Source organism: Mus caroli, unplaced genomic scaffold (genome assembly GCF_978045245.1).
Source record: "Mus caroli unplaced genomic scaffold, Mus_caroli_1 scaffold_6, whole genome shotgun sequence".
NCBI classification, from domain to species: domain Eukaryota; kingdom Metazoa; phylum Chordata; class Mammalia; order Rodentia; family Muridae; genus Mus; species Mus caroli.
In genome coordinates, this window is record NW_028227261.1 from 109,282,453 (window position 1) to 109,306,470 (window position 24,018).

The following is a 24,018-nucleotide window of genomic DNA, read 5'->3' on the forward strand; positions in this document are numbered from 1 at the left end:
ATTCCCTCCCACTGCTGAGGTGACTTCCTTTTCTGGCCCATATTCCATCAGATCACCCTGAGGCCCAGTTCAAACACCTCTTACCCCAAGAATCTGTCCCTGGTTCCTTATTGTGGGGCACTGGGCTCTGCACAGACAGGCTGGTCTCCAGTCGAGCTGAGGTCTGAACCCCGATGGTCATAGGATAGGGAAACGCTGGCGGGGTGTGGGCCTTTTTTCCCTTTTCCCACTTCCCCCGGGCCCCCTTTTTTTGTCCCCACACCTTCTCAAGGGGGAAAACCTCTCATATTTCTGCTTCTGTAGGCTTTGGGTCCATCAGACTCTGAACTCCCTTGGAGGTACCTGCTGCACAGCTGGCACCTACCTCCTCAAGGGGCCATGATTGTACGTGTGGCAGAGGACACTATCAGTGTGGCCCAACCCAAAATCAGGAACTTATTTTAAGACTTGAGGGTTGGGTGCTGGAGAGGTTGCTTGGTCACTCAGTTGTTAAGAACATACACTGTGCCGGCAGGTGGTGGCGCACACCTTTAATCCCAGCATTCGGGAGGCAGAGGCAGATGGATTTCTGAGTTCGAGGCCAGCCTGGTCTACAGAGTAAGTTCCGGGACAGCCAGGACTATACAGAGAAACTGTCTCAAAAAAAAACCAAACCAACCAAACAAACAAATAAAAAAAGGGGGTTGGGGACTTAGCTCAGTGGTAGAGCGCTTGCGTAGCAAGCACAAGGCCCTGGGTTCGGTCCTCAGTTCTGGAAAAAAAAAAAAAAGAAAGAAAGAAAAAGAAAAGAACATACACTGCACTTGAGTCTGGCACCCACATGGGACAGTTCACAGCCTTTAGTAATTCCAGGATCAAGGAATCTGAAGCCCTATTCTGTCCTCTCTGGGTACTTATACACATGTGCTAACAGTAGGATAAATCTATTTTTTTTAAAAAGAAATGTTTTGTAAATTTGTTTCCTCTTAGGAACTAGATTGAATGGATCTCTATGCAAACTTCCTTGAAGGATGCTTTGAAATACCAAGATTGACACGCCCATTTGCTGACGCTAGAAGGCGTGGCCTAGGAGGCGTGGTTTCCGACAGCTTCAGAAACCTGTAAACACAAGCAGGCTGTGTCACCCACCTGGGACGATCTGTAACGGTGAGATAATCCCAGTCCTAAGAGGCATGCTCGTCGCACATTCAGGAGTCTGCTGAAGAGCCTGCCCACGAAGGCTGACTTTGTCCCTTCTGTCCACTGACATTTGTCGCCCGTGGTTCTGCAAATCAGAACCATTGTTCGAATGTCACAACACGGAGGCACCCACTCACGGAAGAGACGAATAACTTGCCAAAAGTCACTCAAGGGGTGTCACGGCTATAATTCTGACCTGGCTCTCCTAACTCACAGCAGAGTGCTCCTTCCAAGACTCCACAAACTGTGTGTGCATCTAAGGAAAAAGAAGCTAGCTGTATGACCTCATGTACAACTCAGGTGTCCTGTGAAGTGCGGTGACAAAGAGCTCTCCACCAAGCTTTGAGATCGCCTCCTCAGAAGCTTTCGCGCCTTCACGCACGCGCTATCTACAGCCCTGGATCTCAACAGACTACACGCTAAATGACGCGCTTGCTGTTTTGTGGAACAACGAGGCCACCGTATAACCTCAGCTTAAGTCGGGGGCGGGGGGGAACTAGCGGCACCCCCACAGCCTGGCAAAAGGTGAGACAAGAGTCAGTACCGGACCGGACACAGTACAAGGCAGCTATAGCGCTACCCAGACCCTGAGCGAGGCGGGGCCCTGGTCACGTGGTTCGACGACGCCCCGCCCCGCCCCTGCCTGTGTCGGACCTGTCTGCGCCTGCGCGGGCGCGGGCTCGCTCGCCAGCCGTCCTGCGGGCGTGCGCCCCGGGCCGTGGGTGAGTCCTGGGTGGGGTGCGGTGGGGAGCGGAGGCCGGTGTGCTGCCCTAGCTTCGGGCCAGAGAGAAGGGAGGCTTGAAGCAGGGGCGCGGGCTGCCGAGCTCCAGGTCCTGCGCTCTCCACGCGTCCGGGCCCCGGTGGCTGCGGCCCGGCTCCGGCCGAGGGCCCTGTGGTGCTGCGGCGCGCTCCGGCAGGGAGGCGCCCACAGCTCGGGAGCTGCAGGCCCCGGGGAATCGCGGTGGCCCGTGGTCCCCTTTGTCTGCGCCCCGCGGGATCGCGGCGGCCCGTGGTATCCCGTGGTGCTGGCCATTCCGCCCAGAGACTCTCCGTCCTCCCCGAGTGGGCAGATGGAAGCCTGGAGAATGCCCGTTTCGAGGCACCATGTTTCATCGCGCAGGAACGAGTCTAAGGCGGGCGGGTGGGTGGAGGGGCGTCAATTGTTCCCTTCTGTGTGTGGATTGTTGTAGCTAGCTTAGGTAGAGGATGGCAGCGCCTCGGCCATGTTTACGACTTTTAGCTTAACCTTTAGTCTTGGCCCCTACAGGCTGCCCAGCTGGTCCTAGTGCCCACCTTCTAGTTGTCAGTTTTCACCTGTAGTCTATTGAGCAGAAGAATGAATTGTGTGTGGAGTTATCTACCAAAATGGACCTCCGGCGCCTTTGCTTTGAAAAGATTTGAAGACTCGGGTCCAGGGCACATGAGAAACCAGAGTCGTCACCCTTAGCGTTTCTTAGGGCGACATGACACTTCTGACAAGAATTGACTCTAGTCTCCTTTGTCAGAAGGAAGCTAAGATAGTGGGTTTTTTTGTCACAGCTGTTGCTTTGCATTTGCAGTGGTAAAATCCTGCTGTAACTAGCACTTGAACCCTGCCTGACCCTGGTTTTGTATGCTGACTCAGACCTGCTGACTAGTGGGAATTCACGTCTTTTAAGAATTACAGTCACCCTTTGCCCTGTTTTTGGTCAAAGACCTTTGTACTAAGGTCATATCTGGCTTTTGCATATCCCTGTGGGCTGAAAGTTACATTGAGTATTTAGAATTTACACTGTTGCTTACATCACAGAAGTTTGACCCTTATTGGATCAAGGTGGATTTTGCTCCCTTGTGTTAGGTTCGGTGCCTTACAGCAAACTAGAGCGGTCGTGGTAAATACATTGTATAGTAAGTTGCAAAAGATTATCATTTGAAGGTATTTAAATAGGAACCAGTTTATCAGAGTTAGTGATCTGAGTGTAGTTATAAAACATGCCATGTTTTAAAGTTGATATATATATATTTTGGGGGGGGGGTGTTGGGGGGCTCTAATGTGCCAAGGTGTTTGAGTGGAGGTCAGAGGACAACTTTTCAGAATTTTTCTTCCACCTCTCGATTGAGCTGATTGGCAGTAAGCTCCTTAATTGATGAGCCTTCTAAACTCTTATCAGAACACTGCACACTGTCTTTCCTTCTTGTTGCTGCATTAAGAAACTTGTTACAGGCTGCAGAGATGGCTCAGCTGTTAAAGGCTAAGCTCATAACAAAAAAAAAAAGAGAAAGACGCTAGTCACACCACCCTGGTGGGCAAGGGTGCAGCTGACCGGAATGCTTTAAGTTTGACATCTGGGAGGTTTGCAAAACATTACATTTTAGCTAAGCATAGTGGTGCACACCTTTAGTCCCAGCACTCTAGGGGGCAGAGGCAGGTGGGTCTCTTGAGTTCAAGGCCAGCCTGGTCTACACATCAAGTTCCAGGAGAGTAGCCAGGGCTACACAGAGAAACCCTGTCTCAAAAAAGGTACTTTTGGTTTTTTTTTCTGTATAAGACCCTTAATACCTAATAATGTAAGTGGTCAAAAATATTTCTAAAATTTCTTATGGTAGTTTGTAGAGGGGTCTGTAAATAACTGACTACCTGGGCTATTTTCTGTTTGCTGACCAACAAGGCCCATTATTTCAGCCGTAACAGATTGGATGGAGCAACTTTAATTTGCAAAATGTTAAGGAGCAGAAGAACTAGTTGGGTAGAAGGGAAAAGCAAGGGTGGCCTTTGTTTGTAGCGTTGGGGATTGGACACAAGCAGGGAAGCAGTCTTGCTGAGCAGGGTGCTTGCGAAAGGGCCCCAGTGACTTGAGTTTGTTCAGAACCACAGCTGTAAGTGGCTGTTAGATGCTGACTTTAGCTGGGTGTGCAGCCCATCCTCTGCCATCCAGGCCAGCCATAGCTAGATGATGAGACCCTGAGAATAGGTGATCTCTGTGGAGAGCTGAATAGTCTTTGAATTTGGAAATAGTTGGACTAGTGTGTGATTGTGTACATTTTTTTGTGAGGTTTTGGGGTAGGGAAAGGGAGGTAGAGCAGGTCTTTCTATGTAGTCCTGGCTGTCCTAGAACTCAATATGTAGACCAGGAGGATGTTCTTAAACTCAAGAGATCCTTCTGCCTCAGTGCTGAGTTAGAAGACCTGGGCAGCCATACTGGGGATTTTTGTTGATTTTAACATTAACTATGACAGTAAAAAAAAAAAAAAAAAAAAAAAAAGAACAAGATGTTACATAGTATCAGGCATTTCTGCCAAGGTTTTAGTTTTTAAAATCTTATTTAATGTAAGTTGGTAAACATTAATCTTCGCCGGGCGTGGTGGCGCACGCCTTTAATCCCAGCACTTGGGAGGCAGAGGCAGGCGGATTTCTGAGTTCGAGGCCAGCCTGGTCTACAAAGTGAGTTCCAGGACAGCCAGGACTATACAGAGAAACCCTGTCTCGAAAAACCAAAAAAAAAAAAAAAAAAAAATTAATCTTCTATTGTTAGGTGTAGTACTAATAAGAGTTCTTAGCTGGGTATGGCGGCACACCTTTAATCCCAGCACTTGGGAGGCACAGGCAGGTGGATCTCTGAGTTCCAGGATAGCCAGGGCTACACAGACAAACCCAGTCTCAAAACAACACAAAAAAATTAATTAATTAAAAAAATAAAACAAAAAACAAACCATTTTTTAGACAGGCCTGATAGTACCTATAATTATAGCATTTAGAGGCTGAGGCAGGAGACTTACGAGTTTATGGTCAGTCTGGGCCAAACTAAAGCAAGGCCTGGTCTCAAACTAACAAAAGTTTTTACCTCATGCCTGTCAGCTGGAGCAGTAGAAAGCATGGCTGTTGAAGGCTGGACAGTTAATCATTACCAGGCTCAGTATCTGGCAGAGCTCAGAGCCTGTGGAGCATCAATCGCCGTGTTCTTACAAGCCTCTAAGAAACGGAAAGGCTGCCGAGGACCTCAGGGGGTGGGAGGAGGGGGAAGAGCCAGAGGGCCCAACTGATGCACAGCACTGCCTCAGGCTGCTCACAACCCACACAGACACAGTTAACAAATAAAAAAAGATACTCTACAGAGGCTTGCAACCACATTAGAGCTTGTTGAGATTTTCTAGGGAATGGGAAGTAAGCGGGTAAGGGTGTGGGCAGTCATTGAAGAACTGGCACTCTGTTGGGCCTAGAGGGACATTAGACAGCTGGTACAGTGCTCAAGAGAAAGGGGCACATACATAGATGTGTCTGTTTTTAATGCTTTGTGTTATGTGTGTGAGTACACTGTAGCTGTCCTCAGACACACCAGAAGAGCGCATGGGATCCCATAATAGGTAGTTGTGAGCTACCTTGTGGTTGCTGGGAACTCAGCTCCTCTGGAAGAGCAGTCAGTGCTTTAATCTCTGAGCCATCTCTCTGGCCCCCACAAACATATCTGTTATTTATTTATTTATTTTTGGTTTTTCAAGACAGGGTTTCTCTGTGTAGCCCTGGCTGTCCTGGAACTTACTTTGTAGACCAGGCTGGCCTTGAACTCAGAAATCCACCTGCCTCTGCCTCCCGAGTGCTGGGATTAAAGGGTGCGCCACCACGCCTGGCTCAAACTTTTTTTTTTTTTTTTTTTCGAGACAGGGTTTCTCTGTATAGCCCTGGCTGTCCTGGAAAACAAAACTATAAGAATATAGAAATTAAACCCAACTTTTTTTTTTTTTTAAAGGAAATGCAGTTATCAAAACTGGCTTCAGAAGAGAGAAGGCTAACAATGGAAAATGCTGGGAAAGTTCCCAGAAAGCTGTCATCCTCAGTGCCAGGCTCAGATGTCACAGGTAAAGTCTTGTAAACTTTAAAGGAACAGATAATGCAGAAGCCTGGCTGTGGGGGCGCACGCCTTAAATCCCAGCATGCCGGAGGCAGAGGCAGGGGGAGTTCTGAGTTCGAGGCCAGCCTGGTCTACAGAGCGAGTTCCAGGACAGCCAGGGCTACACAGAGAAACCCTGTCTCGAAAAACCAAAATAAAGGACCAAATAGCATTGGCAGTATTGATGTTGCTCCACAGCATATAGAAAGAGACGCACAGATTTGCTCTTCTAAAGCCAGTTGAACAGACAATGGAACTTGATGTGAAAATCAGAAACTGGGGTCTCAGGAATAGTGGTGGGGGTGGACCATAGAATGCCACCAATGGAGGTGGGAAGGGTGGCTCAGTGGCTGGGCCCTGGCTTGTCGCGCACCAAAAGCCAAATGTTACTCAGATGAAACCAAGGTGCCACCCCCTGCTCTAAGGCCAGCCGGGTGGGCATTGACTTATGCCACTCGCGGTGCTGTGCCTGTCTCTGCTGTGCACGGAGAGTGACATCAGCCCTGTTTGACTCTCTTGTGCAGAAGTAAAGCGTTCAGTAGGAACTGCACCTTAAATAATTTTCACTGGCTAGTGACAAAAGGGACACTGTACTCTTTTGATGCGACGCAGCAGTGAGCCAAACCTTCTGTTAGCCACACAGTCACAGAGGTAAGCAGCCAGTGCCAGTGTCTTAACTCTCTCAGGGACACAGGCAGTCAGTGAATGAGATTACCATGCATGAAGCCCTGTGTTCAGTCCGCAGTACCAAACATAAATATGTGCATTTCTCACATGATATTTTTACACATAATGGATTTATCAGGCTGCCACCTAAAGGGCAGCACTTCCGAGGAGAACGGTAAGGATTCAGTCTCATTGAGCACCTCTGTACTCCACCCCACTCTCAAGGGCACTCTGTTCCCTCAGTGAACCGGCCAGCCTCTGAGATAGGGAACTTCCCTGTCTTCTAAACAACACAGCTCTGACTTGCCGAAGCTCACAGGTCCATGTGTGATAGAGCTGGGATATTCCTTCAGGTGACTCGTAGGTTCAAAGGCTCCTGTGTGTTCCTCAGCCTTGGGTTCCAGTATCTCTGACATTTCATAGCTACCTGAGAACACTTGACCAAAGTTTAAGATAAGTTCCAATTGTAGGTGCAGGAAGGGGAGCTAGAAATCAAGTTCCTGCTAGGGCAGGAGACTGAAGAATTCCCCTAAGCTGGTGTAGAGGGAAACTGGTTGTGGGTGCTGTATCCTGTTACAGATCTGCTGTTTCTGATTCTTCTCTGGGCCTGGGTTCTGCCTTCTTCCCTCTCTGCAACATTTTTTTGTCCTGACTGTAGCAGTGTTTAGCAGCCTAGTGTGGTAATGTAGGAAAATCATGAAGAATTTAACAGACTTTTGTTTTTGTTCAAATCGAAGACCTAGAGAGTTTGTCTGACCTGTTTTATTTACCATTTAAGCAATGTGGCTTAAATTGATAACTTCCCACCCATTGGGTGGTGCTGCTGTGAGCATGTCTAGTGGTGACTTTGGCTGTGTGCCCACATTTGACACCATTTGATATCATCGACAGTGGATTCGTTTACAGGGAGCACCTTGCTTCCCAGAGCACTGTACTATCTTATAGTCCTGCCAGTGCTTAGGCCTCCAGTCACGTCCCACCGATGCTTGTGTTTTGTGGTTGTTGGATCCTTGTTGCTTTTTCAAAAATATATTTGCATGTGTGTGTGTGTGTGTGTGCATGTGTGCTAGTGTGCCGTGGAGGTCAGAGGACCACTTTCTAGGACGCTGCCCATGTTTCTGAGGCATGCATCTGCTCTTCAGTGTTTCAGCATTGCTACTCCAGGCAGCGTGAACTCGTACAGCAAGGGTTCTCACCCTGTGGTTCTCCGTATCTTGGGGGTAGAACAGCCTTTTCATGGGGATCAAAAAGCACATGTCCTGCATATCAGATATTTACATTATAGTTCATAACAACACAGTTACAGTAAGGAAGTAGCAACAATAATGTTATGGTTGGAGGTCAGCACACATGAGGCGCTGTGTTAAGGGTTGCAGCAGAGGAAGGCTGAGAGCCACTGCTCCAGCAGGTTCCTCGGTCCCTGCCCGACAGCTCTTTATGTGGGTGCCAGGCACCGAGTTGGGGTCTTCAGGCTTGCAGGCAAAAGGTTCCCTGCTAAGACATCGCCCTGGCTCCTGGTTTATTTGTTGGTGTGTGTGTGGTGTGTGTGTGTGGTGTGTGTGTGTGTGTGTGTGTAGGTGTTTCATTGTTGATTTTGATATTAGATATTCAAATGGGTAGAAAGTGGTAATTTTGATTTGTATTTCTCATGATTTATAAAGTTGATCACCTTTCTTGTGCCTGTTGACCATTTTGTACAGTCCTTATTTTGACACATTCATTCAAGTCCTTTGCTCATTTTTAAATTGGGTTATTTACTATTTTGCTGCCGAGTTGTTAAATGTCTCTCACTATAGAAGAATTAGTCCATTTAAAAATACAAGGGCCTTGAGTTATAGCTCCATAGCTAAGAGGGCTTGTTGCCCTTTCAGAGAGCAGTTCCCAGCACCTGTACTGTCCACAACCACCTGTGCTGCCAGTTGCAGGGATGCTCCAACACCCTCACCCTCTCCTAGCCTGCACACGCCCCTGCCAGCAAGGGTGTGCAGCTGCACATACTGCACATAGGGAAACAACAAGATAGAGCACGTCCAAGCATCCTTTTAGTCCCAGCACTCAATCCCAGCAGTACACTAGGGAGGCAGAGGCAGGAGGATCTCTGTTAGTTTCAGGCCAACCTGGTCTACAGAGTGAGTTCTAGGACAGCCAGGGCTATACAGAGAAAAACTATTTTGTAAAACAAAACAAACAAACAGAATCACTTTATAGAAACTAAAAATCACTGGATGGTAATTGTGCACACCTTTAATCCCTGCAATGGAAGGCAAAGGCACGAGGATCTCTGTTGAGTTCAAGGCCACCCTGGTTTAGAGTGATTTCCAGGACAGCCAAGGCTACATTGAGCCTCTTAAAACAAACAAACAAACAAACAAACTAATTAATTAATTAATTAAAAAAAAAACAACTAAAAATCAAGCTGGGCAGAGGTGGCACATGTCTTTAATCCCAGCAATGGAAGGCAGAGGCCTGTGGATTTCTGAGTTCTGGGCCAGCCTGGACTACAGAGCAAGTTCCAGGGCAACATGGGCTACACAGAGAAACCTTGTCACAAAAAAACAAAAACACTTAAAAATCTAAAATATATTCAGATTACTCTTTTGTCCCTAAATAAAAGGTGGTTTATAGGGTGATCCTTGGGATGTTAGGATTGCTGGTGTATGTCTTAGGAGGACTTTGTCCTGTTTTTGTTTTGTTTTGAGATAGGGTTTCACTTGAAGCCCTAGCTGGCCAGGAGCTTGGCTGTGTAAACTGCAGGGTGACCTTTTAACTTTTTACATCTCCACTTCCCCAGCGCTGGGCTTCTGAGCCTGGTAGCTCCTGGGAGAACTGAGTCTTGTTTCAGTTAGATGATGGTTGGATGATGGCGCTCTCTGGTTCTGTAGAAGAACCAGTATTTAGAAACTGGGCCGGTGATCTTAGTGGCCCCTGTTTCAGTACTTTATAAATTCCTTTAAGAGGGACTGGAGAGATGGCTCAGTGGTCACTGCTCTTCCAGAGTTCCTGAGTTCAATTCCCAGCAACCACATGATGGCTCACAACCTTCTGTAATGAGATCTGATGTCGTCTTCTGGTGTGTCTGAAGACAGCTACAGTGTACTGTCTTTAAAGAAATAAATTTCTTTAAAGAAATAAATTCCTTTAAAATAAATAAATAAAATAAATAAATAAATAAATAAATAAATAAATTCCTTTAAGAATTATTGTGAACCTCAAAAAGCTTTCATTTACATGGATTGATATTCAAGTTTTAGGATTAAAACAAGTTTGAAATAGTAATTACTGTCAACAAAGCAGCGATGGACCTATGGCCTGTTAATATCACATTTTATGAAAAATAACCTGCATATTCTGTGCCTCCCATGTGCTTTCTAACTTTCCATACTTCCTTCCTGTCAGGCTAACACATAGATGGAGCGTCTGTTTCTTCAGTCTGTTGTAAACGTTTGAGTGAAAGTGATTGCAGAAGGGGAAGACCCAGGGTTCCTCTAGGACAACCAGTGATCTAAAGCTAGACATTGAACATTGTGAGTTGAAGGCTATCCTGGGCGATATAGATGTGTGTGTGTGTGTGTGTGTGTGTGTGTGTATGTGTGTATGCAAATATGTATGTATAGCAAGCCTATCATAAAACAAGAATGGCAACAACAAAACCCCACAGAAAACAAACTGCTGACCTGTATGTAGGAACAGCACACTGACGGAATCACGTTAATAGAGTGTTACTAATCCAGTTTTAAAGGGAAAATGCAGAGTGTGGGAACTGGAGAGGGGACTGGGCAGAGTTCCTGAGTTGCGCTCTCTCTAACACCTTGGCCGTTCATTACCTACAGGTTAAAGAAACTCTTCCCCAGAGAGGAAAGGCCGGAAGCACCATGATGGACTCCGAAGCGCATGAGAAGAGGCCCCCAATGCTGACCTCTTCGAACCAGGACTTGTCACCTCACATTGCGGGCGTGGGGGACATGAAGCATTACTTGTGTGGCTACTGCGCAGCCTTCAACAACGTGGCGATCACTTACCCGGTTCAGAAGATCCTCTTCCGGCAGCAGCTGTACGGCATCAAGACCCGGGATGCAGTCCTGCAGCTGAGGAAGGATGGGTTCCGCAACTTGTACCGCGGAATCCTGCCCCCGCTGATGCAGAAGACGACCACGCTGGCACTTATGTTTGGTCTGTATGAGGACCTGTCGCGCCTGCTCCACAAGCACGTGAGCAGCGCTCCCGAGTTTGCCACCCGAAGCTTGGCTGCGCTGCTGGCCGGGACAACGGAAGCCATTCTCACTCCATTCGAAAGGGTTCAGACGTTGCTTCAGGACCACAGACATCACGATAAGTTCACAAACACTTACCAGGCCTTCAAGGCGCTCAGATGCCACGGGATCGCAGAGTATTACCGAGGCATGGTGCCCATCCTTTTCCGAAATGGGTTTGGCAATGTCCTTTTTTTTGGCCTTCGAGGGCCCATTAAGGAGCGCCTGCCTACTGCCACTACATACAGCGCCCACCTGGTCAATGACTTTATCTGTGGAGGTGTACTCGGGGCCATGCTGGGCTTCTTAAGCTTCCCCATTAACGTTGTCAAAGCTCGAATACAGTCTCAGATTGGCGGGCCATTCCAGTCTCTCCCCATGGTGTTCAAGACTATCTGGATAGAGCGGGACAGGAAGCTGATCAATCTCTTCAGAGGTGCACATCTGAATTACCACCGCTCTCTCATCTCCTGGGGAATAATCAATGCCACTTACGAGTTTTTGTTAAAGATTGTATGATGAAGTCATTACGGGAGATGTTACTCTCATCTAACTAGACCTGAGGAAAATGCAATTTGGCTTTGATCCTAATTGGCTTAAGTACAGTTTGGTGTCCAAGACCAAGCCATAACTTGCAGACAGAGCATTGACAAGGACAGAGTCCAGGTCTCAGTGGGCAGGTGTCAGGGTTCGGGTGTGGTCATTACTCCAGAGCTTTAGGCTGTTGCCCGGGACCAGCCTGCACCCGATGAATCCCCTTCAGGGCAGCTGGCCGCTGGGAGAGTTCTTTTCCTCTGGGGCTGTGGCCTCCGCAGCCAGAGCACGTGCTCCGCCCCCAGCCGGGGCTTCTCAGGCTGTCTCACCTCATTCACTTTGTCTCTGCTCTTAAGAGGGTCATCGTCATTAGAGCCCAGCTCTGCACGGAGGACTGGAGCAGAGGTGCCACTCGGTGCCATGTAGCTCCATGATGAATGGTTGGGGTTAGCTTTGAAATAAGTGCTGTTGCGATAGCCGCGATCCAAACTTTCTGTTCACATTTGATAGAATTGAGCAGCTAACGAAAGCTTCCATTTTGCTGTTTGGCTTTGAACACTTTGTTTAATTCGGAGTCTGACTTTAAGCCCTTCCAGAATGTCCTTGTGCTGTTTTTACTGAATTCATTGCCAAAAGATAGGGTGCCCTAGTTAAATTCCGTTGTGTGCTTCATCATGGTAAGCTGGTCACTGCAGGCTCTGCTATTCTGCTTGCTTCTTTGTGCTACTGCTGTCGACAGCCAACCAGTGAGGACACTGTCCCTTGTGAATAGTAACTGTCATGTCTGTCCTGCTCTCTGGTACTGGACTTTAACAAATAAACACTTCCATAAAGTTTTATTTGGGGAGTTTTAATACAAGCCCAGGTCTTCTTTTTTTCGGTTTCTCAGTGCTACAGAGTGAGCTGAGAGTGGAGGATGCTTCCTTCCCCTCTGGCCTCCGTCTCTTTCTCTGGGAAGACAGATTTCAGGGTTCTGGTACTCAGGAGCCCGGATGCCACTGTGCAGCTTAGGAATGTCTGCTCTAAGTAGCAGCACTGACTTCTGGTCAGGTAGGATCCAACTGGCAGGAACCAGGCCAAGGAGTCACATAGTTATTTTCTGGGTAAATGCTGTAACGGAAATACCATCAGTCTAGGAAGTAGCTTAGAATTTTCAGGAAGCTGTCTGTGACCACCACTGGTCAGCTTGCTTTCCAGGAGTCGACATAAGCAAGTCAGTTTCTTTGTTTTTTGTTTTTTTAAATGGTGCTAGGGATTGAACCCAGGGCCTTGCACATCCTAGGCAAATGCTATCCCACTACACTCCAGCCTTCCCAGTTTTGGTTTTACTTGGTTTTATTTTATTTTGAGACAGATTCTCAACATGTAGCCCAGGCTGGTCTCGGACTCACCTGGCTCTGCCTTCTGAGTGTTGGGATTAAAGGCATGAGCTGCTGTACCTGGCATCCCCAGTCCTTAAGGATAGGTTTCTTCCTTCCTTCCTTCCTTCCTTCCTTCCTTCCTTCCTTCCTTCCTTCCCTCCTTCCCTCCTTCCCTCCTTCCCTCCCTCCCTCCCTGCCTCCCTCCCTCCCTCCCCGCCCTCCTTCCTTCCTTCCTTCCTTCCTTCCTTCCTTCCTTCCCTCCTTCCCTCCTTCCCTCCTTCCCTCCTTCCCTCCTTCCCTCCTTCCCTCCCTCCCCGCCCTCCTTCCTTCCTTCCTTCCTTCCTTCCTTCCTTCCTTCCTTCCTTTTCCAGAGCTGAGGACCTAACCCAGGGCCTTGCACTTGCTAGGCAAGAGCTCTACCACTGAGCTCAAGTCCCCAACCCCCAAAGATAGGTTTCTTACAGTTTTTCATTGGGTAATTGCATACAGGTGTGTGTGTGTGTGTGTGTGTGTGTGTGTGTACACCTATGTACCTATAAACTGAAATCAGACCCTCAGCTGCAGTTGGAGAGAAGGTGTCTGCGGAAGGTAATCCAAAGCAGCTCTTTAACTACACTGAAGCTGGCTACATAAAGCTACCATCATCCGGCTGTAACAGTTGGGAGCCTGGTAAGCATTGGGGTGGCAGTAACCTCCGCCAAACCCAGTGGCTTTGGAGCGACACTGGTGGAAGTGCAGTGCGGACATTAAGGGGCAAATGTGAGGACTCGGCAGACAAGAATTTGTCCGAGATACACCTGACTACTACTGCCTTCAGTTACAATTTGAAGGTAAGAAGTCTCAGAAGCGAGAGATGGCACCTTGGGTCCTGACCCCTGTGTCCACGTGCAGCATAGCCCAGATGCAGCACAGGGAGGGGTGTTAACCAGGGAGTATACTTTAATTTTTGTTTGTTTGTTTTTCAAGGCAGGATTTCTCTGTGTAGCCCTGGCTGTCCTGGAACTCACTATTGTAGACCAGGCTGGCCTTGAACTCAGAAATCCGCCTGCCTCTGCCTCCCAAGTGCTGGGATTAAAGGCGTGCGCTACCACTGCCCGGCCCGGGATTATACTTGGCCTTGTTTTCTTTACACTCCGTGCAGGTGGCGCTGGTGGCATAAGTGTCGGCTGTAAAGCGCTCCTGTGAGGGTCACCAGGCTGTTAAGGGCAAGGCTCTGGCTTTGCTGACTTAATTATGTGACATTTTAAAGCAAGATTAAACTTCCTAATGCTTTTTAACTTTTAAACACTTTGTCACCCTTAGAGCTCTTAAAGACTGGATTGCAGTATATTACAGAGGTGGCTCTGTCTCTGATAAATTTAAGTTTGACAAAAATAAAATCAGAGCTTGTAATCCACTTTGAACTTTTATGTCAGAATGTAGTTAATAGTCTTAACTAGTGCGGTGATATTTTTTTAAAGGCAAAAAAGACTAAAGAACTCTGAAAAGCTTTAAAGTGGCCTTTGTGTTACATGTGTGGCACGGGTGACTCATGAGTGCAGGACACGAGTGTCCCGTGTGTCCTGTCTGATGCCACCAGAAACCTACGAGTTTTGCGTTTAACACACCAGTGCTGTAAACCCTCAGGACTGGAGCAGAGTCAACACAGCCTTTGCATTGAGGCAAATTGGGGTTTTGCTTCTTTTGTGGTTAGAGACAGATGTTTGTGCCTATCAACGTTTACCTGTGGTTGGTCATATAATCACTTGCTATATATTGTGACCCTGTGCAATGAAGCAGAATTGTACATACATAGCTATATTTGAGTACCTGAAATTCCTAAGCTCAATGACAATATAGATAAACTTGTAAGGTTTAGAGGGCTGGCCTCGTGTAAGTGGTTAATAGAGAGTGAACCCTGGTTTGAGGGTGGTGAGAGCTGGGTGGATGTGGTCACAGCTGGGCCAGACTGTTGCCAGGAAAGCATTCATGCTTGGGTTCCCTATGTCAAATGTATTTTTTCTCCTATATAAATAAATGCATATCAAAAACTTGAATATGTGCTCTCTAGATTTAAAGATTTTTTACTTTTTTATGCTCTTTGTATAAATTTAATGCTCTTTGCTTGCCTAATTGCTGAGGAGGTGGGTCTGCATATATTTCCTCTTTTCGTTATTAAAAGTAGCTAAACACAAAGCTTCGGTTGCTCTTTGGAGTTGTGGCTGTGAGTTTGAGTAATGTTAAACTTTGGGGATGTTGGTATAGAACTTGTGTATTGTGGTTGGGTAGTCTCTTACCATTAGCAGTCGTGTGTGTGTGTGTGTGTGTGTGTGTGTGCGCGTGTGTGTGCGTGTGCGTGCGCGTGCGGTAGATTAGCCCACCAGTCTTTCTGGTACATTTAGTGTACTGGCCCAGCAATCCTGAAGACTCAACAAGGGCAACAGATCTAACCTTTACTGCAAAGCACTTGTTTCTTTTTTCTTTTTTTAAAAGATTTATTTATTTATTTATTATATGTAAGTACACTGTAGCTGTCTTCAGACACACCAGAAGAGGGCATCGGATCCCATTACAGATAGTGGTGAGCCACCACGTGGTTGGTGGGACTTGAACTCAGGACCTCTGGAAGAGCAGTCAGTGTTCTTACCCGCTGAGCCACCTCTCCAGCCCAGCACTTGTTTCTTAAGAGCTTCCTTCACTGTAGTGCACTGCCTCATAGCACACTGTGATTCAGTTTGTCAGTCATTTCTCTTTGCTGGCTCCCGTCTAGTCATGCTTCCTGGGGTGACTGGTCCGTATAGTTGTCCCTTTTCACTTCTTTGGTCTCCACTGAGGAACTGCTGCCGTCAGATATTGGCCTGTAGGCATGTCTGTCTATAGGGATGGTTCCTTTCCACTCTTTGAAACGGGCCTGAAAATCACTGTGTAGACCTTGTTTCCTTGGAACTCACAGATCTACTCGCCTTTACCTTTAAGAACAGGGACATTTTCTTGACTGCTAATTGCTCTAGGAGGAAAGGGCGGTGCCAAGTCGGCCTAGGCTATATAAGGGAGCCCATTTTCCACTTGGGGTTCCAGGATTGGGCTCCTACCCTGGAGGTCCTCCGTGGTGGACTGTAAGGTGAAGTAAGCCCTTCCCTCAGGTTGTTCAGTGCTGTATAACAGCAACCAGGAAGCAAGCATCAAATTTTAAGTTACTCCCATTTCAAGAAAAAAATAGAGGTCCTGTAAGGGATGGCTAGGCGAGGCAGGAGGCCCAATTCTAGCATTTCACTTTATGATTTTGTTTAGGAAAATTTCATATACCTGCCTAGTATTGTAAGATTGTCTTTTTAGAGCAAAGCATTTGAGCACTAAGAGTGGCCCTTAATACAGAACATTAATCGCCTTCTAACAAATCCTAAAGGGAATCAGAACCTCTTTCTATTGAATGCTGCTTCTGAGGCAGAATTAAGCTGTGTGCATCCTTGGCAGGGGTGACAGGGAGTGGATCTTAAACACGCATCCGTGTTCAGTAGGTGCGTTTAGAGCACATTAGTATCGCAGGTAAACAAGTGCCACTAGGCCACTTCCATGGCTGGCAGCCTCCACGGGCTTCAATGGGTTTTTGTTAAGTTTCTTTTAGGATTAAAAAGATATAATTTGGGCTGGACAGATGGCTCAGCAGTTAAGAGCACTGACTGCTCTTCCAAAGGTCCTAAATTCAAATCCCAGGAACCACATGGTGGCTCACAACCATCCATAATGAGATCTGATGCCCTCTTCTGGTGCGTCTGAGGACAGCTACAGTGTACTTACATATAATAAATAAATCTAGAAAAAAAAGTTATGATTTACCGTGGAACTAAACATGTGCCAGATAAAAGGAGGGGATCTTGAGAATGGGGAGTTTGAAGTGGAGCCTTGCTAGGTGAGCAGCCGATGTTCAAGGGACAGGAAAACGTAATTAGGATCATAAAAACCTCTGTTTCACTTGACCTGGATATGCCAGCCATTTTTCCTTTTTTCTAGGTTGACGTCTGACTTGGCAACATTGTCAAACTGCTCAGCACACTCTTGAGCCAGCAGTGCTCTTATGAAATGAGGATGCTGTCTCGAAGCATGAGGGCTGCACCCTTGAGCCATCCGTAGATCAGGAACTTAGGGGACAGGCTGTGTAAAAGGCCATTGGACCTACTAAGCTTCCCCCTGCCACAAGAGGCAGAATCTCATCCAAGATGTCTTTATCATAGTCCCCTCCTTCCTTCCTTCCTTCCTTCCTTCCTTCCTTCCTTCCTTCCTTCCTTCCTTCCTTTTTCTTTCTTTCTCTCTCTCTTTCTTTCTTTCTTTCTTTTCTTTTCTTTTCTTTTCTTTTCTTTTTCTTTTCTTTCTTTCTTTCTTTCTTTCTTTTTTTCTTTCTTTCTTTCTTTCTTTCTTTCTTTCTTTCTTTCTTTCTTTCTTTCTTCTTTCTCTTTTTTAAACATAAGTACACTGTAGCTGACTTCAGACACACCAGAAGAGAGCATCAGATCTCATTACAGGTGACTGAACCACCATGTGGTTGCTGGGATTTGAACTCAGGAATTTGGAAGAGCAGTCAATGTTCTTACCCGCTGAGCCATCTCGCCAGCCCAGTTCCTGTTTCAAAGGTGTTAATTGCTTAGGAATTTCTTCTAAAAATCAGAGATTTACATAATACACGGCCTCACTTAAACATGATTAGACTTAATATTTTATGTTACTCCCCTCAAAAGTCAAATATTTAACAGATTTACTTAAGCTCACAATCACATAACTGAAAAGTACAAGCAAAATTTTACGTCTAGCCGTGATGAATGACGAAAAGAGGAAATACATGAGAGCCGAGCCACCCCACCCACTCAGATCTATTGAGGGAACTCTGTGACCGGAGATTGGCGGCAGGGGCTGAGAAGGAGTCTGAGTACTTTATTTAAGGAGTCCGGGTTCACAGGCACATATATTTGTCTAAGCTAATGTGTAGTTAATATTTGTTATAGTTAATAGTTGTATTTCATATGTAAATTTTATTTTTAAATCGCACTAGTTGTATTGAGTTGTAGAAGGACAGGCAGCTCAGACTGTATCTAAATCAAGAGGGACGATGAATATCGGGTGACAGAAGCAGTTAACTGTTGGCAGAGAATCTTGGTTAGTGGATGGTCACTGTAGAAGCCTTTCAGCTTTACTGTGAGCATTTCAATAACAAAATGTTAGAATATGTCATTTACTTCCAAGTAGCGAATATCTGTAGTAGATCGGGAGAACATGCAGTTCTTCTGGCGTGCTGGCAAGACACCCGTGAGGTTAGAGGGGCATCAGGAATGCTAAGAGGAAAGGATCACTGGCCTAGAAACTTCTCCAGGAATGGCAAGCCAAGGTGCACACCCTCCACCAGAGCCCGGAGGGCTCCCCTAAGATTGTGACAGTTTTTCTAATTTTGTATGTTTGGTGTTGGGGATCAAATTTAGGATTCCTGCATGCAAGTCAGGGACTTTACCAGCTGCTTCTCAGTGGTGCTCTTTCTTTTTTTTTTTTAAGATTTATTTATTTATTATATGTAAGTACACTGTAGCTGTCTTCAGACACTCCAGAAGAGGGAGTCAGATCTTGTTACGGATGGTTGTGAGCCACCATGTGGTTGCTGGGATTTGAACTCCTGACCTTCGGAAGAGCAGTCGGGTGCTGGTGAGCCATCTCACCAGCTCAGTGGTGCTCTTTCAATTCATTCTTTCTTTAAGCTGCCACAATATGAGTGTCTGCCCACCCTGACCAGCAGGCACTAGAGGAAGAACCATGGTTTTCCTGTCAGGAACTGTAAGTTTTAAGAAATGCTAGGAACTCCTTCAATGAAATACATTTGTTTGTTTTGTTTTGCATTTTTAGGTTTATGGATGTTTGCCTGTGCATGCATGCATGCATGCATGCATACATGCAATGCCCACAGAGGCCAGAAGTGGGCATCAGACCCCCTCCTGGAACTGGCATTATATAGACGTGTGAGCCGCCACATGGAGTTGGGAATTGAATTCTGATCCTCTGGGAAAAGTCAGCCTTCTTAACTGCTGGGCTCGCTCTCTAGCTCCCCAATGCTATGTAAGAAAAGTGATTTGGGGCTGGGAGTAGTAGTTCATGGCCCACTGGGGGACAGACGCTGGAAGATGGCTACAAGTTGAAGACCAGTCTTTTGGTGGCTAGTTCAGGCCAGCCAGGACTACAGAACATGTCCATGTCCTGTCTCATAAAACAAAAACCACCCACCCAAGGAACAATGTATCAATGATTCATAAGAGCTGATATTTTGTATCTTTTCCTTTTTTCCCCCTTTGTTACTTAGTATTTAATGTTTCAAGCATATGCTGTTCACAGTGAGATTTGGATCGTTAACATTTTACTCTAACAAAACTAATTTTTATTGAGAGCTTATAGTTAATGTAAATACAGCAATTTATCATACTCAAAGTGTAAATGGCTTCCAAGGAAATGTTAAAGATATTAAACCAAAGCCAAGATTTCTCCGATTTAACATCTACATTACTGAGCAGTTACGCTGAGATCATCTTTCTAGGAACAGGGTTGGTACTGTATGGCTTTTCTAAGTTAAGATGAGGGCTGCTAGCCAGGCAGTGGTGGCGCATGCCTTTAATCCCAGCACTCGGGGGGTGGGGGGGGAGGGGGGGCAAAGGCAGGCAGATTTTTGAGTTCAAGACCAGCCTGATCTACAGAGTGAGTTCCAGGACAGCTAGGGCTATACAGAGAAACCCTGTCTCGAAAAAACAAAAAACAAACAAACAAACAAACAAACAAAAACCAAACCAAAGAGGAAGAGGATTTCTCGGATTTCTCAAACTGTGGTCCTTCAGCAGCAGCAGCAAACTGGGTAGAAAAGAAGGATGGGATTTTTAGACAAAGCAAAGGCAGATCATCAAGCTGTGGGCTAACACCCGTAGCCTACTGTGCATTAGAGCCCTCTCCTGTGGGAGGGACATGGAGAGAAGGCCGCTAGTTTACCTCAGTATTCAGAAGGATCAGAATTTTCCAGTGTGGGGGATGGGCCAAGAGTATGAAGCCTCTTCAAAGAGAGAATTACATGGATGAGAACGAAGTCAGATCGACACATCTCTAACAGACTTCTACTCCTGAGCGAGAGCAAGGAGTTGTTTGGGGGCCTGTGTAAGCGTCCCATTACTGAACAAAATAAACTGTGGAGAGGGAGCCATTGAGATGGTCAGCAGGTAACGGTGTTGATGCCCAAAGCCTGATGACTAGGGCTCATGTCCAGAAGAGGACTGTCACAACTGGCCCCTTCCCACACATGGCACAGCACACTCCCTACCCAACACAGTAAAGATCTGTAATAAAATACCTAGATTTTAAAGGGTGGGAGGGTTGGTTTGGTTCCGTTCGGGAGGTTCCAGTTCACAGTCTGGTGACTTTGATTTTTGGGACCTATGGAGCAGAATATCTGTGCTGTTGTGTCACATGGCAGAGCAGAATGCTTAGTGTGTGGCAGCCAGGAAGCCAAGTAGGGAAGGGGCCTGGGTCCCTGACTTGCCTTTGAAGCCACTCTCCAGATGCACCCCCACCCCCACCCCAGTAGGCTTAAAGGTTCTATCACCTCCCAAATGTGCCCCGGGTTAGGGAACATCACACACACACACACTGCCACAGGGCCAAGTGCTGCTGAGTGTTTTGAGCATTCTACAGGACTTGGAAGTCAAGGATGAGAACTTGTTTGGACCTAGGTGTGGTGGTGCTCACTTGTAATTCCAGTTCTCAGGAGGTTGAGGCAGAAGGATCACAAGTTTGAAGCCAACCTGTGCTACACAGAGATCATCTCAAACAAAAATTAAAAATGTGACGAGTGTGTGTAGGCACACACACACATATGCACATGGTTGGGAGCTAGAAGTCAATTTTGGGTATTGTTTAAGCTATCCACCTTATTTTTGAGGGTCTCTCACTGGGATCTGGGAGCTCCACGTTTAGGCTAGACTGGCTGGCCAGTGAGCCCCAGGGATCTGCCTGTCTTTTCAGGTCTGGGATTCACAAGCACAGACCAGCATACACGGAATTTTATGTGAATGCTGGAGATGAAACTCAGGTCCTCATGCTTGCATGGCAAGCCCTTTATCCACTGAGCCATCTCCCCAGCTCCAAAGCTGATGCTGCAGCTAAAAATGACCCAAGATATAAATACTACTGTGGAGTCTCTCTGTGTCCCCCACGCTCACCAAGAAACACTGCCGCCGAGTTGGAGTTCATACTCTCCATGTTAGCAACTACTGACTTCCCTTTGCCCTTGAATAACAACACCATGGCTGTTTTGTTTTGTTTTGAGCTCTGAGATGAGTCTCTGGGATGCAGAAATCAAGTACACATAGTGTCTCACAAATAAAGGAACACGGACATCTGGTCGGAGGGAACCCAGAAGTTACTAGTTTTAAAAGCAGAAACAGCTGTTCAATCTAAGTAGAAAAAGGAACGAAAGTGCTTTTCCAGGGGAAAGCACTTGACCAATTCTGAAAACATTGCTGAGCCTAAACAAATAGTCTGATCATCTTTCCACATTTTTGTCCTGATACTGGAAAAATTTTACTTAATTATATAGCAAAGCTGCAATGACGTTCTGTTACTGTATGAAAAACTGTAACAATGTTTTATGCAGATTGAACCCAGTGAACAGTACAGCCATTAGCTCATGAAGGCAGGAGATCTAAATCTAACTCACTAAAGATGTGACTTTGAGCCAGGCGTGGTGGCACTCGCCTTTACTCCCAGCACTTGGGAGGCAGAGGCAGGTGGATTTCTGAGTTCAAGGCCAGCCTGGGTTACAGAGTGAGTTCCAGGACAGCCAGCCAGGGCTACACAGAGAAACAAAAAACAAAACAAAAAGTTGTGACTTAGGTAAATGAAGCTTTAGGTAAGTGTGAAAGATATCGGTACCTGCTGCATAAGGATTGAGTATTGAGCCTAGTACATGATACCATGCTAACACTCAGCACACAGCAAGAATAATGATCTCCCACACATGCTGGTCATGATTATCAAAAATCTGTACCAAAGTGAGAACATACTATGTCACTGATCTGCAATTGCAGGGGGAGAGACAGTGCCCTAGAGAATACAAGGCATTCTCCCTGGAGTCCCTGAAGGGATCCAGCCCGCTGATGCCCTGCCTTTTACATAGGAACCCATTTTGGACCTGGACCTGTAATCGCATCTCTGTACTGCTTTAAACCACTGTCTTAGCCAGGGTTTCTATTCCTGCACAAACATCATGACCAAGAAACAAGTTGGGGAGGAAAGGGTTTACTCTGCTTACACTTCCATACTGCTGTTCATCACCAAGGAAGACAGGACTGGAACTCAAGCAGGTCAGGAAGCAGGAGCTGATGCAGAGGCCATGGAGGGATGTTCTTTACTGGCTTGCCTCCCCTGGCTTGCTCAGCCTGCTCTCTTATAGAACCCAAGACTACCAGCCCAGAGATGGTCCCACCCACAAGGGGCCTTTCCCCTTGATCACTAATTGAGAAAATGCCTTACAGCTGGATCTCATGGAGGCATTTCCTCAACTGAGGCTCCTTTCTCTGTGATAACTCCAGTTTTGTCAAGCTGACACACAACTAGCCAGTACAACCGCTAAGATCACGAGAGTATGCTACAGCACTAATAGGAAGCTAACATGTATCATTAATATTCATTGGATTAATATGCATTAGAATGCAGAATTCTTGCCTTTTTTCCCCCCTAACACTCTGACTGGCCTTCAACTTGTGATCGTCTTGCCTCAACCTCTCAAGGCTGGGATTGGAGGCGTGCACCACTGTGCCCAGCTAAAAGGTCCTATTTTTAAGTATCGTCAGCATGTCAGCAAGAGAGATAATGTGAACAGTAGAGCTACATTTGTTAAATCAGTTCATCTAGTGTGGCAAAATATTCTGAACTGAATGAAATCCATTCATTTTTAGTTGTGAGATGAGGTCACACAAGCTGGCCCCAGACTCCTAATGCCAAGGCTCAAGTGGTCTTTGCATCTCTGGGTACTTGGAAGTGCAGGCCCGGGCCACCGGTCAAATTATTCTCTTACCTCTAGGACAGGAAGAAATTTAGAACCTTGACTTTAAATCTTACATTTATTTGTCTGCATGTTTTTAAGTGATAGTAGATTAATATAACTGGTAAATAATCAAAATGTGGAGCCAGCACTGTACTGGTGGTAAATGCCTTTAATCTCAGTACTTAGAGAGTACTCAGAGGCAGGGGAACTTTTATGAGTTTGAGGTCAATCTGGTCAACATGGTGAGTTCCAGGCCGGTAAGATCTGCATTGTGAGACCCTTTCTCTCTCTCTCTCTCTCTCTCTCTCTCTCTCTCTCTCTCCCTCCCTCCCTCTCTCTCTTTAAAGATTTATTTATTATTATATGTAAGTACACTGTAGCTGTCTTCAGATACACCAGAAGAGGGAGTCAGATTTCATTACAGATGGTTGTGAGCCACCATGTGGTTGCTGGGAATTGAACTCAGGACCTTCAGAAGAGCAGTGCTCTTACCGGCTGAGCCATCTCTCCAGCTCCTGAGACCCTTTCTCAAACAAACAAACAAACAAATATGAAAAAAACACATTAACATAATTTGGCATGAATTAATAATTTCTGGAAGTTGTATGATCAGGAAAGTACCAAGTTATTCTCCTATTCCTTTATGCTCCAATCCTGGTCCAAAAATGCATACCCATGTGGTAAAATCAAACTATTTCAAGCCACTATAATGAAATGTTGATATTCTATCAATATTTCAAACATGTTATCACACACAAAAGTGTGTCAAATGTTTATAAGTAGCATTTATTTCTTAAATTACATTATGAGGTATATCTGTACCAAAACGCATTTCTAAAGGTTTAATAAAACCTGAAAATTTGTCGGGTGGTGGTGGCACATGCCTTCAATCCCAGCACTTGTGAGGCAGAGGCAGGCAGATTTCTGATTTCTGAGTTTGAGGCCAGCCTGGTCTAAAAAGTGAGTTCCAGGACAGCCAAGGCTACACAGAGAAACCCTGTCTCAAAAAGCCAAAAAAAAAAAAAAAACACCTGAAAATTTTATGTCGGTGTGTATAGTTGTCATATGTAATTCTGTTTGTCTACTCAAAGGCTGAAAACAATTCAATAGGAAAGAGAAAAGCCAAT

The 24,018-nt window shown here is 46.2% G+C and overlaps 1 protein-coding gene across 5 annotated transcripts; it reads left to right on the top strand.

Annotated features, from left to right (window-relative positions):
- The first annotated feature begins 1,710 nt into the window (after positions 1 to 1,710).
- On the top strand, positions 1,711 to 14,891 carry Slc25a51 (solute carrier family 25 member 51). Of its 5 annotated transcripts, none has more exons than XM_021160357.3 (3): positions 1,711 to 1,901; positions 5,904 to 6,012; positions 10,541 to 14,891. In XM_021160357.3, the coding sequence occupies exons 2-3, from the start codon at positions 5,956 to 5,958 to the stop codon at positions 11,477 to 11,479; spliced, it is 996 nt and encodes a 331-aa protein (XP_021016016.1). In that variant the 5' UTR covers positions 1,711 to 1,901; positions 5,904 to 5,955; the 3' UTR covers positions 11,480 to 14,891. The 5 variants fall into 5 exon arrangements, with proteins under 5 accessions (XP_021016016.1, XP_021016017.1, XP_085695448.1 ...); XM_085839322.1 differs by lacking the exon at positions 1,711 to 1,901 and adding an exon at positions 1,918 to 2,009; XM_029476693.2 differs by lacking the exon at positions 1,711 to 1,901 and adding an exon at positions 2,067 to 2,320.
- Positions 14,892 to 24,018: the final 9,127 nt, after the last annotated feature.

Coding starts and splice junctions, on each gene's coding strand:
- Slc25a51 (XM_021160357.3), top strand. CDS start 5,956: ATGCTGGGAAAGTTCCCAGAAAGCTGTCATCCTCAGTGCCAGGCTCAG. Junction 6,013..10,540: donor GCCAGGCTCAGATGTCACAG/GTAAAGTCTTGT, acceptor CATTACCTACAG/GTTAAAGAAACTCTTCCCCA.